General features: G+C 34.4%; 1 protein-coding gene across 3 annotated transcripts in view; it reads left to right on the top strand.

Moving 5' to 3' along the window:
* Nucleotides 1-12,538, top strand: part of LOC100021515 (probable ATP-dependent RNA helicase DDX60) — a 145,007-nt gene that overhangs the window by 45,007 nt on the left and 87,462 nt on the right. The window contains exons 10-14 of one of the 3 annotated variants that reach the window (XM_007496144.2): nt 1,071-1,173; nt 1,851-1,966; nt 3,332-3,358; nt 3,935-4,089; nt 10,524-10,776. In XM_007496144.2, coding sequence (XP_007496206.2) covers nt 1,071-1,173; nt 1,851-1,966; nt 3,332-3,358; nt 3,935-4,089; nt 10,524-10,776 — 654 coding nt within the window. Of the gene's footprint in view, nt 1-1,067; nt 1,174-1,850; nt 1,967-3,331; nt 3,359-3,934; nt 4,090-10,523; nt 10,777-12,538 lie in introns of all 3 variants that reach the window. The other 2 variants (XM_007496143.2, XM_007496145.2) reach the window with 2 other exon arrangements.

The raw sequence follows: 12,538 nt of genomic DNA, 5'->3' as shown, positions 1-12,538 counted from the left end.
AGGCAACTATGTTGTTTCTGTCTTTCCATCCCCAGTGCTTTGTTGATTTTTTGCACTAAGCGCTTTGAAAATGCTTATTGAATTTAATTGGTCGAATGACTGTGTCAAGTGAGGATATAAATGATTTGTTGAACTCCACCAGGAGCATATCCATCATTTTGGAGATTTCATCTACTAATGAAAGAAATGCATGTATTACTTCCCCCTCATCTCAGAATACCCAGTTGTAAATAAACTGACAAAGATTATTTAAATATGGAGTGCCCATTATGACAAATAGAGAAAAAATGAAATTAAGTTGGGTCAAATGAGAATAAAACCGTCACCCTCAATGTCCTTTGTTCCTTTTCTATGTCATTTTTCTATACATTTTAGAAATCTGAATACACGATTGAATAAATTTATTTTTATGGGAACATATTTATCTCCTCTTGCTGATTCAGAGTTTGTAGGAGAGGCAGTGATATTTGCTGATAGTATGTGGCAGACTATGCAGAGAATTTTAAGACCACTTAGAAAACAAGGAGTCCCGCTACTTTGTTTTCCAAATGAAGAAACAGTACTCAAGGAGTTAAGTAATAGTCCAATCTTTTTTTGGCATTTAAAGTTCTTCACAATCTTCCCCTTCTTACTATTGCATTCTTACATCTTATTCTTCCCTCACCATCCACCTATGATGGAGTGGCACTATTCTTTCTTGCTTTTCTTGAATAAGCCACTTCATCTTCTGACTTTAGCCATTTTCACCAGTTGCTCCTCATGCCAGAAATACTTTCTTTCTTTTCCGTGACTTCCCAGACATCATTTAAGTGCTAGCTAAAATCCCATTGTCTACAAGCAACCTTAATAATAATCTCTTCTTTCTACCATCTCAAATATATTCTAAGGATATTTTGTTTCTACATGATTTTACATTGTCCCCCCGTCGAGACTGAAATATCCTTGAAAGTGAAGGGACTATCTTTTACTTTTCTTTATATCCTCACTTCTGGGCAGAGTAGCTAGCATATGGTAGGCACTTAATAATGTTTGTCATATTTGTTTGTTCTCTTCCTCTTGTCTCCAAGAAGATTCTCAGGAAATGGTGCCTAATTTGGGCTTTATTCCAGTGACATCACCCATAATTAGACGGTTTGTTGGAGACATGCTGGATCAGGTTACTTTTCTAAGAAGGTAAGAGACTGAATGTCACATTTGCTAGAGTTGTGTACCCATTGGGGCAACTCACATAAATACTTTTTGAATTAATGACTGACTTTCCTTTTTCTGACTATTCCCCATTTCTGGGACACTCTCCCTCTGCTCTGAGTGCTTTCTTTTCTTTTCTTTTTTTAAAAATACTATTTTATTTGATCATTTCCAAACATTATTCATTAAAGACAAAGGTCATTTTCTTTTCCTCTCCCCCACCCCCCATATCCGATGCGTGATTCCACTGGGTATCACATGAGTGCTTACTTTTCTGACGTCCTTATTAAGTTGCTACTGAAATCTCATCTCAGTTCCAGTGCTTTCCCCCTTTTAATTATTTTCCATTTATCTTGTATACAGTTAGCTTTCTATGCATTTGTTTGCTTGTTGTCTCTGCCTTCATATTGTAAACTCGATGAGATCAAGGACTGTCTGTTGCCTATTTTTGTATTCCAAGAAGGCACTTATTCAATGTTTATTGAATTGGATAAGAATGAATGACATATGAACATTTCTAGGTGAAAATGCTCATCGTCTCCTTGGTTATGACATGCCTTCAGACGTATATGTGCTCACTCTACTAAAATGTTACAGAGCTTCAGAGATCATGCTCTTGTGCTGGGGTACTTTTAACATTATATGTATTTTATATCTTCTAGTGATGACCCAGTTGTTACTTCCTTGGTCAAGTATAAAGAATTTCATGAACTCGTGCACTGGCATTCTCATAAGCCCCTTAGTGACCATTATGAGAGGACAAAGTCTTTTACACAGGGTGAGTTGTTCAGCTTTATTAAAATAAGGCCTGTATATAAACATCCCATTTCAAATCTTAATACAATTATAATTTTGAAAGGGAATATGTCTCATGCTAAATTGGGTCCTAAATTTCAGTTTTTCCTCTAAGGAATTATTTGTGGTATATTGGAAAGAACTATATTACGAGTCAAGAATATCCCTCCTTAATGCTTGTGAGATTTGGGTCTCAGGCTCCTCATTTGCAAAGGAAGGTTAGAGTAGATCTAGACTTCATTCTGTCTCTACATTTATGATCCTACAGTATACTCCTCACAGAGCTACCAAAGTCATTTCCCTACACTACAAATCTGACTGCGCTAGGGACTACTCAGAAGACTCCCTTTTGAATATCTCTAAAAGCTAATACAAATCCCTTTCTTTAGAATTTAAAGTCATCACCATTTAGCCCCAATGAATCTTTACAGTTTTTAACATACTGTCTACCATTCAGTCAAACTGGTTTTCTGACTGTTTTTCATATGCAACACTCCATTTTACATTTCCTGAATTGACATTGGCTTTCTCCATCCTTGGAATGCTCTCCATTGTCATTGTCATTGCTTCTTTTTGGAATCCTTAGTTTCCTTTAAGACTCAGTTTAAGATTAATCTTTTACAAGATGCTTTCCTAGTCACCTCTTTTTCTCCTTCTACCTCTGACCTTAGCCCCTTTCAAACCCAATGTTAACTATTTTATATTTACACACACACACACACTCACACACACACACACTGTTTTCCTAATATAATCTAAGCTTCTTGAGGGCAAGAACTGTCTTACTTTTGTCTTGTATCTCCAGTGCCTCTTACGATGCTTGGAAATAGCAGGTACTTAATAAATGCTTATGCTTTGATTGTGAGAAATATGTGCACTAAAAAATATCACTTTCTTTGAATGCTGTTACCTTTCTCTATGGCTGCAGAGGTATTAATTACTCTGAATACACATAAAGTGTGAAAAGGGAACTTAGAGATCACCTTATCTAGTTACTTCATTTTATAACTGAAGAAATTGAATTCCAGAGGATGAAAACAACTCTCCTACTATCAGAAAGCCAGCAAGTAGCAAAGTAGAAGTTTAAATCCAGATTCTTGACTCAAAAGCCAGGGCATTTTCCATTACAGAACAATGATTTATTGAACATGGTTGTAAAGATATTTGTTTTCTTTGCTATGATATTTTAATCTAGACATCTTAGATATGATCACAGTTGGAGCACATATTTTATATAGTTGAATAGATAGAAAAGCAATTTTGTAATGTAGAATCCAAGTTTAAACTCTGTGGTGCTAAATGTGACCTTGCCAAGTCACTGGATTTCATTTTTTTCCATCTTCAACAGGTGGACGTGGGCCATCTGATCTACAAGGTAATTTCTAGTCATGAAATACATGAAATCTGCCCTCAAAGCCTGATTAGACTTTGTGGTCTTACCATCAAGTGCAGTCTAACAAATCTATCACTTTTTAGTTTCATTGACTTACACAGTTAATGATCTGGTTATTAAAGTAAGTCAAGGCTGTATGGTGGAAAGAGAGAAGCTTCTACATTTTATTTATATCTCTGCCCCTCATTATAAAAGCATAGATCTAGAAGTGAATGGAATTGCAGAAGCAACTCTCTCTTCCCCAGCTCATTTTATGGGTAATGAAACACGCTAAAGGAAATTAAATTGCCTGAATTCAAGCAGGTGGTAAGCTAATTTTATTAGCAGGCATTTACCAAAGGTAGAATATTCTCATTAATTGAGAAAATCTGTCAGTTGTGATTCCCAATATATGATTGATTCATAGATTGCCATTTGAAAAATGAATATTGAAAACCACTATATATGTTACATATGTACAAGTAGGTAAGAGAGGCAAGGGGAGCTGTAGAAAAGTTCTTGTTAAAACACAATTTAGTAAATTAATGTTGTATTTTATCTTAAATATTTTTCTTTAAGGAAAGTCCAAGGAGTTCCTCAGATCAAAACAAAAGCTCCAGGCTTTTCAACAACGTTTTGGAAGCAATTTAGATGGCACTACTTCCAAAGTCATTGTAACTCAATCAGTCGTGCCAAAGAAAACTTTTGTTGCAGGAAAGAACAAAAAATCACAGGTATGAATAATACAGTATTTTTTATCTAATGCTTATTAATGATACATTTTATATGAGTTCCTCTTTATCGTTATCCAGTGTTGATTATTGTTTTCTTGCCAATAATTTTTTTTCCTAGGTAGAACAATAATGTTTTCTTTAATGTCTCACTTCTTCAAAGGTTTAGTCTAGCATTTAGTGGAAGATAAATTTATCAGATTGAGAATTTGGAGGCTGAGAAATAAGCAACTAGATTCAGAAATGCAACTTTAAGGCTAATGAAAATGTTGTTAATTTTCCTTATGTTATTTATAGCTATACTTGGGGGGGGGGACTTCATCTATCAGTTAAAGACTTCAACATGTAGACAGCTTTGATGTTGTAAAGAGTTGCTTGTGGATCAGATAGGCTAATCACTTTTCCAGTGACACACAGTATTAGAGGCTGGATACAATCCTATACATCTGGGTCTAGCTCTAGCTTTTTCTATGAACCAAGTAGCATGCTCCTGTATTCGTTAATGACACATAATAACTCGTTATAAAATGAGGCAAAAATGCATAAAACTTTTCTAGGGGACAGATATATTTAGCAGCCTGTCCCTTAAAGGTAGTCTAATCGAGCCCTCTCATTTGATAGGGGATAAAAAAATAAGCCTAGAAAGTCTACATGACTTATATAAGGTCTTGCAGTTGCTAAGTGCCAGGTCTGGGATTTGAATCCAAATCCAACATTCTAGAAAGAATGTTGATTCAAACTGTATTCAATCTTAGTGATGCTACGCTTGCTAATATGGCTATTGTCTTCAATATCCAGATCAATTTGAATTATAACTTCAAAATTTTCTCATGGGACCATCGATGACTTTGGATTGTCCTGACCATTGCATAAATTCTTAAGTTTATTTGTCTTTTGTTAGCAAAATAGTGGTGTAATGCAAAATGGGTTTGTGTCCTTTTTGGGCCTCTTCGCTAGCCTTTTGTTTACATAGCACTTTAAAGCTAAATAGAGTGCTTTGCATTTATTACTTAATTTCAGCTTCCCAAGACTTCTGTGAAATACAAGAAGGATAAGCATTAAACCTATTATATAGAAGAGGACTTAGAAGCATAAATTGTCCCATGTGCTATGAATAATAAGTGGTAGGATCTGGATATCCATAGGATTAGAGAAAGGGAGGTTTAAGGAATGGAAATTGGAGTGGGATTAGAACCCAGATCTTCTTACTGCAAAGTACAATGTAACATGCTATGCTTTAAATGCAGTGCTTTTAACCACACCATGCTACCTCATTTAACATATCTGAGCCTCAGTTTCTTCAACCTTATAAATGAAGTTTTATTAGTAGGTTCCTAAAGCCCCAGCTAACTTCAAAATTTTGTGACTCCCTATAGACAAACTCACAGATAAAGCTGATTTAAGCAGTAATAAAAGGGACTAATTGCATAATTCAGAAAATCTGATCCTCTGATATAATGTCTGAGGCAAATGAGAATGTTTGGTTCCTTTCTGATTCAGTTAATCAGTTAATCAACAAGCACCTAAAATGTTCCTGTGCTAAGCACTAGTGAAAAAAAGAAAGGTCAAAGATAGTCCCAGATCTTGAGGTGCCCTTAGCAAAGAAAGACAACACATAAGTTAATATGTAGAAACAAAATATGTGAGATAAACTGGAAATCATCTCTTTTTCAGCCACTCTTTGAAAAAGTTATGGAGGGGGCAGCTGGGTGGCTCAGTGGATTGAGTCAAGCCCAGAGATAGGAGGTCCTGGGTTCAAATCTGGCCTCAGACACTTCCCAGCTGTGTGACCCTGGGCAAGTCACTTAACCCCCATTGCCTAGCCCTTACCACTCTTCTTCCTTGGAACCAATGCACAGATTGACTCCAAGACAGAAGGTATAGGTTTAAAAGAAAGTTATGGACACTCTTTGCCTCTACTTCCTCTATTTTCACTCACTTCTTTTTTAAACCCTTAAATTCTGTCTTAGAATTGATACTTTTTGATTATTGATTTCAAGGCAGAAGAGAACTAAGGGGTAGGCAACTGGGGTTAAGTGACTTGTCCAAGATCACATAGCTAGGAAGTATCTGAGGCCAGTTTTAAGCCCAGATCCTCTGGACTCTAGTCCCGAGTTACCTACTTGCCTCTATTCTCACTCCTTTTAATTTTTTTTAATTTTTAATTTTTTTTTCAGTTACTGTAGAAATAATTTTTAACATTTTCTTTTGACATTTTAAAATTCAGATTTTCTTCCCCTCTCCATTCCTCTCCCCCCCTGAGGTAGTGAATAGTCTGATACAGGTTATACCCATACTTTCAAGTAATACTTATTTCCATATTACTCATGTTATGATAGAAGACACAAAATATGTAATAGAAGGCCAAAGACAGTCCCTCATTATATGAGTACTCAGATTCCATTAGTTCCTTCTTTGTCTGAGGTTAGCATTTTTTTTTCATGAGTCCCTTCTGGTTATCTAGGAGACTTGTTTGTTGATAGTGGTTTAGTCCTCCACAGTTGATCCCTGGGTAATATTTCTGTTATCATATACATTATTCTTTTTGTTCTGCTAACTTCATGTTGCATTACTTCATATAAGTCTTTCCAGGTGTAAGGAGGAAAAGGGGGCTAATATATTAAAAAAAAGGTTGAACTGGATTATTTTAAAATAGGGATTTTTAATTAATTCCAAAGAGATTTATTTACAATTTATTTACAAAATATAGAAAGAGGAAGTTAGAAAATCAGAGAGAGGATAGGGTAAGATATCTAGCCTAAGCACTAAGTATTTCGTTCCAACCCCTGGCTCAGAAACAGGCAGGGGAATTTAGTTTATTGAGATATCTTTTAGATATAGGAGATATTGAGATATAGGAGATATCTTGGCCTTTGTAGCCAAGGACCTGGGAATACAGGGAGCCTTTCTCAAGAGGTAGGTCTCTCCTGAGGTTAGTCTCTTCAGAAAACCCAGGAAAGAGTCAACTCTTTTCATTCACCACATTTCAGTTCAGAGGGAGAGATTTAAGAACAGTCTCATCAAAGTACATGTCTCAGGTCCAGTCAGCAGATTCATCACTGGCCTCCAACTTGAACTCAGAACTCCAAAAGAAGTTGCCATCTTTTTGAATATCTCAGACAAGAATCTCAGATGAATCTCTTCCACGGGAAGTTATAACTCCTTTTTAAAAACACTTTCTTTTGTTCCACTTCCTATACTTCCTCCAATTTTTATGTCTACCAATTACTGTTGAAACTTTTCTTAGGACTGCCCAGGGGGCAGTCAGTTTGATTCTGATTCATCACTCACTATTGCACACATGGGTCACAGACCTTCCCCACTCAAATGTGAAAGGGATGTTTATACCTTTGGTGATTAAATCTAAAAATGGGCAGGGAGGTTAATTTCATTTTCACAATCAGGGGAGAGATTTATTTTATTTAATCTTCACACAGGTTTTTCTGAACTCATTCTATTCATTGTACCACATGGCATAATAATATTCTATTACAACCATATACCACAATTGTTCATCCATTCCCCAATTGATGGACAACTCATCAGTTTCCATTCCATTCCAATTCTTAGCCTACAAAAAGATCTGTTAAAATATTTTTGGTTCTTTTTTCCTACCTCTGATGTCTTTGGAATACAGATCTAGTATTGGTATTGTTGGGCCAAGTTTATGTATAGTTTTCTGGTCCTTTGAGCCTGATTCCAAATTGCTCTCCAGAATTGTTGTTATCAATTCACAGTTCCACCAGTAGTGTCTTAGTGTCCCAATTTTCCCAATTCCCCAACAACATTTGTCATTTTCCTTTTTTGATCACATTAGCCAAACTGGTATATCAGAGTTGTTTAAATCTTCATTTCTCTAATAAATAGTGATTTGGAGCATTTTTTCATATTATTATGGATTGTTTTAATCTCTTTCTCTGAGAACTGACTGTTCCTATCCTTTGACTATTTCATATTCTTATAAATTTTACTCAATGCTCTATATATTTGAGAAATGAGTTTTTTTTTGTCAGAAATACTATAAATGTTCTCCCCAAATTTGTTGTTTCCCTTCTAATCTTGGTTGCATTGATTTTATTTGTGTAATTAATTTAATGTAATCAAAATGATCTCTTTCATTTTTTATAATGTTCTCTGGATCTTGTTTGGTCTAAAATTTCTCTTTTCAATAAATCTAACAGGCAAATTTTTCCAAGTTCTTCTAATTTGCTTATGCTATCGCCCTTTATTCTTGATCAAATATCCATTTTGAATTGATCTTGATATATAGTGTGAGGTATTGGTCCATGTCTAATCTCTGCCATACTGCTTTCCAGCTTTTCCAGCAGTTTTTGTCAAAAAAGTGAGTTTGTTTCCCAAAAGCTTGGATCTTTGAACTTATCAAACATTGCCTTGCTATGGACATTAACTGTCATGTTTTGATTACCTAATCTGTTCCACTGATCCACCATTCTATTTCTTAGCCAGTTTTAGATTGTTTTGATGATTGTGACTTTATAGGATAGTTTGATATCTCCTATAGGCAGGACTTCTTCACTCATATCCTTTTGCATTAATTCCCTTGATATTATATTTTTAGCTTTTTGTAAAAATAAGATGCTGGGAGACCCTTCTGGATAAAGATCTGATTTTATTGTGAAAGAAAATCACATGTCCAGAGAGGTCTGCGGGTTTCCTCGGTTCAAAATCTCAGACCTCATTTTGAAAAACACACACACTTCTATAGTTTCCTATTTCTCCCTATCCTTCCCCCCTAAGAGGTCCCCGATATTTCTGGTATAGGATATCCAGTGATTCTTTTGGTGCTTCTTCTGCTCCTTTATGGAGTTGTGGCCTCCTGCTTCCTATGTGAAGTAGCTTGCCTAGTTGACAAATATAATTAACATAGTAACCCACATAGCCTTCCCAGTCTTATTAGATATAACTCCAGCTGAACTGGCTTGCTTGGTGCTCTTCTAACATCTATCCTATCTCCCTCCTCTGTGATTCAAAAATGAATCACAACTAATGAAAAATTAAAGCAATTATGTGTAGTTATTTTGCCCAACTATATGCCAGTAAATATGACAATATATCAGAAATAGATGAATATTTACCAAAAAAAAAATGAACCACCTACATTAAAAAAGAGAGAAAATGCAACACTAAAACAACCCCATCAAAAAAAAAAAAGAAATTGAAGAAGCATCAAATAACTCCCTAAGACAAAGGCCTCAGGGCCAGATGGATTCACAAATGAACTTTACCAAACATTAAAAGAACAACCAACTCCAATACTATATAAACTAGAGAAATCAAGGAAGAAAGAATCTTTTCAAACTCTTTTTATGAAATAAATATGGTATTGATACCTAAACTAGTAAAAGATAAAACAGAGAAAGAAAACTATAGACCAATCCTCCCCCCTCCTAAAGTTGACAAGCAATTAAATCTGGATTATACATGTATTATGTGGTCAGCCTTTCTAGTACAATAAGATCAAAGTTCATTCACCTGTTATTTAATATTGTACTAGAAGAAAGGGAGACAATATGGATCATATAACTTCAGAAAACTTATATGGAAATTTGTTATTAAAATGAAGAAATGTGTACTACAGCAATGAGGGCAGAAAAAAAAATTGAAAGAATTATAATAGGCAACGAAGGAACAAAGTTGTCACTCTGTAGACGATATGATGGTACACTTAAACTCTCCTTGAGAATTGATCAAAAAACTCTCCCTAATGAACATTTATACAATTTTTTTAAAATCCTTACCTTCCACCTTAGAACCAATATTACCTATTGGTAATCATTTAAAAAAATTAAATAAAATACTAACAAGATTATAATATTTATCACAAATAAATTACCATGATTAAGTGAGTTTTATAGCAGATATACAGGGATGCTTCAATATTAGGAAATCTGTTAGCACAATTGACTATATTAATAATAAAACTCAACAATAATCACATGATTATTTCAATAGAGGAAGAGAAAGCATTTGACAAAAGATAACATTCATTCATTATAACAATATATAAAAATATTGAAATGAAGGAAAACTTCTTTAAAGTGATAAATGGCATTTATATAAAGCCATCAACAAACATTATTTGTAAAGGGAGACAACCTCCATGTCTCATGGAGTCCTTCTTCCCCTCCACCTCTTAGAATCCTTTAATTACTTCAAAAGTAAGTTGATGCTCCATCTTCTACTAAAGACTTCCTCTGATTCTCCCAGCAGCTAGTTTCTTCCACTTTAATATTATCTTGTATTTATTTTGTATACAATATATTTATATGTTATTTCCCTAATTGAAAGCATGCTTATTGAGGTCATGGAGCATTTCATTTTTTCCTTTATATCTCCAGTGACTAGGACTGATTGTGTCACATCATAAACTCTTAATTAACTCACATTAATTGATTGAATAATTGATTTATTTACAGTGTAGTAAAGCTGACATCATTATCCAAGAAAACACAAATCGACTACTTGAAAAAGAGAAAGAGAAAGAAAGTCATCGATGGGAAACTCTGTCATTTTCTATCGAAGGAGAAATGAAAGAGAATTTTCATTCTGGAATAACAAAACTGGAAGATTTTTTGAAGACTTGTAAAAGCAACTCTGTGAAATTTACTGTAGAAATGGTAGGGATGAAGGCCAGTTTAAATGCATGGAAAGAACATTGCCAATGTGCAGGTATGTAATTTTACATTTTATAATGCAGAATCAATATTTAAACATGAATGAAAAGCAACATTAAAATTATGTTTCCACTTCCTTTTTTCAGTCACTAATTGTCACAGAAATACAACATTTCAACATTGGAAAGGATATCAGAGGCAGTTTAGTCCAACTCACAATTGTAAAAGAATTCAATCTACATTAGCAGTTCTTATATTACTTAGGACACCAAAGAACTTCTATTTATATAGGTTTTATCTATGATATTTACCACATTAGAAATTAAAATATACACATTTAAAATATTCATTGATGAATAACTAACTTGTTACATGTGAATATAATATTATTTATAAAAACAACTATATATTTCAAAACAAAACAAAATTAGTGAAGAGTGGCATTATTTTTACAGATTTTTGCAAATCTTGTTGATACTTAACTTTGTAGAAGTTAGTTTAATTCTCATATCTGCTTCTGTGTTCAATTAATTTTGGTCGAAGAATTTTAAGAAAATATGGCCTCATGCAATTGGAAAAGGGTAGAGTATTTTAATAAGTAAATAATGTATTGGTTTTGTTATGAAATTAATTTTGAACTTGCTCACCTGTTAAAAGTAATACCTATGAGTATTTCAGTGAGTTGAAAGACTACAATTTGCTCTACACCATACCCATTAAACAGTCATCAGTTCTTTGTAGGTTTCCAAGGGAAGGAGATCCTCCACTTCTCATCTGAGTTAGCCCATTGTAACTTTTGGACAGGGAGCCATAATGAAGATTTCTCCTTGACTTAGATAAATTCTTTTATTGCCTCTTTGGAACTTTAACATATTTTTGAAAGTTCTGTCTTCTGGTACCAAACAGAAGCAGCCTATTTTCTCTTGTACTTGAGAATTCTTATATACTTGTAGACACTTATTTCCTCTTTACATTTTTCCCTCTAGGCTAAATATCCTTATTTCCTTCAAAAAGTCCTCTGATATTTCATAAATGAAATTCTGAGGACCTTCCACCACCTTGGTTTCCCTTCTTTAGATACTTGCTAGTTAATCATTACTATCACTATAATGAAGCACCTAGAACTGAACATAATATTCTAAATGTATTTTGGCCACAACAGCAGTATCTTCATATTCATAGGTTGTTGAGACCATAGGTCTAGAAGTTGAAGAGGCCTTAGAAGGCATCTTTACCAATCCCTTCATTTCACAGATTAGAGTAATGAGGCGGATTTGTCTGTGGTAATACAGGAAAGTCAGTTTTAGAACTGGGATTCAAATTTGTCTTATGAAGCCAAGTTCTGCACTCATCTAATGACAACCCTTGTTAGGTATGATTCGAATGAAATATTCATCACTTGGATCTGGGCATTTTCTCTGGCTGTTTTTTATACCTGGAAGAGTCTCTCTCTTCATCTTTGCCTCTTGGCTCCCTTGGCTTACTTCGTCATAGTTTCCAGCCTAGTTTTACAAGAAGCCTTTCCCAATCTCTCAAAGAAAATGTTTTCTTTCTGTTGATATTTTCCTAATTCTGGCACAGTGCCTAGAACATAGTAGTTGCTAAATTAATCCTTATTCACTGATTAAGTGACTTTCTTCATGTGACTTAAGATTGCATTAGTTTTCTTGTTTGCTTGATTATACTATTGACTCAGATTGAGTTTAGAGTTCACAAAATACCTACATTTCTTTCTTTCTTTTTCTTTTTCTTTTTTAGACCCTTACCTTCCATCTTGGAATCAATACTGTGTATTGGTTCTAAGCCAGAAGAGTGGT

Source organism: Monodelphis domestica, chromosome 6, assembly GCF_027887165.1.
Source record: "Monodelphis domestica isolate mMonDom1 chromosome 6, mMonDom1.pri, whole genome shotgun sequence".
In the NCBI taxonomy this organism is placed as follows: domain Eukaryota; kingdom Metazoa; phylum Chordata; class Mammalia; order Didelphimorphia; family Didelphidae; genus Monodelphis; species Monodelphis domestica.
Note: the sequence above shows the minus strand (reverse complement) of the source record. Positions and strands in the feature narration are given on the sequence as shown.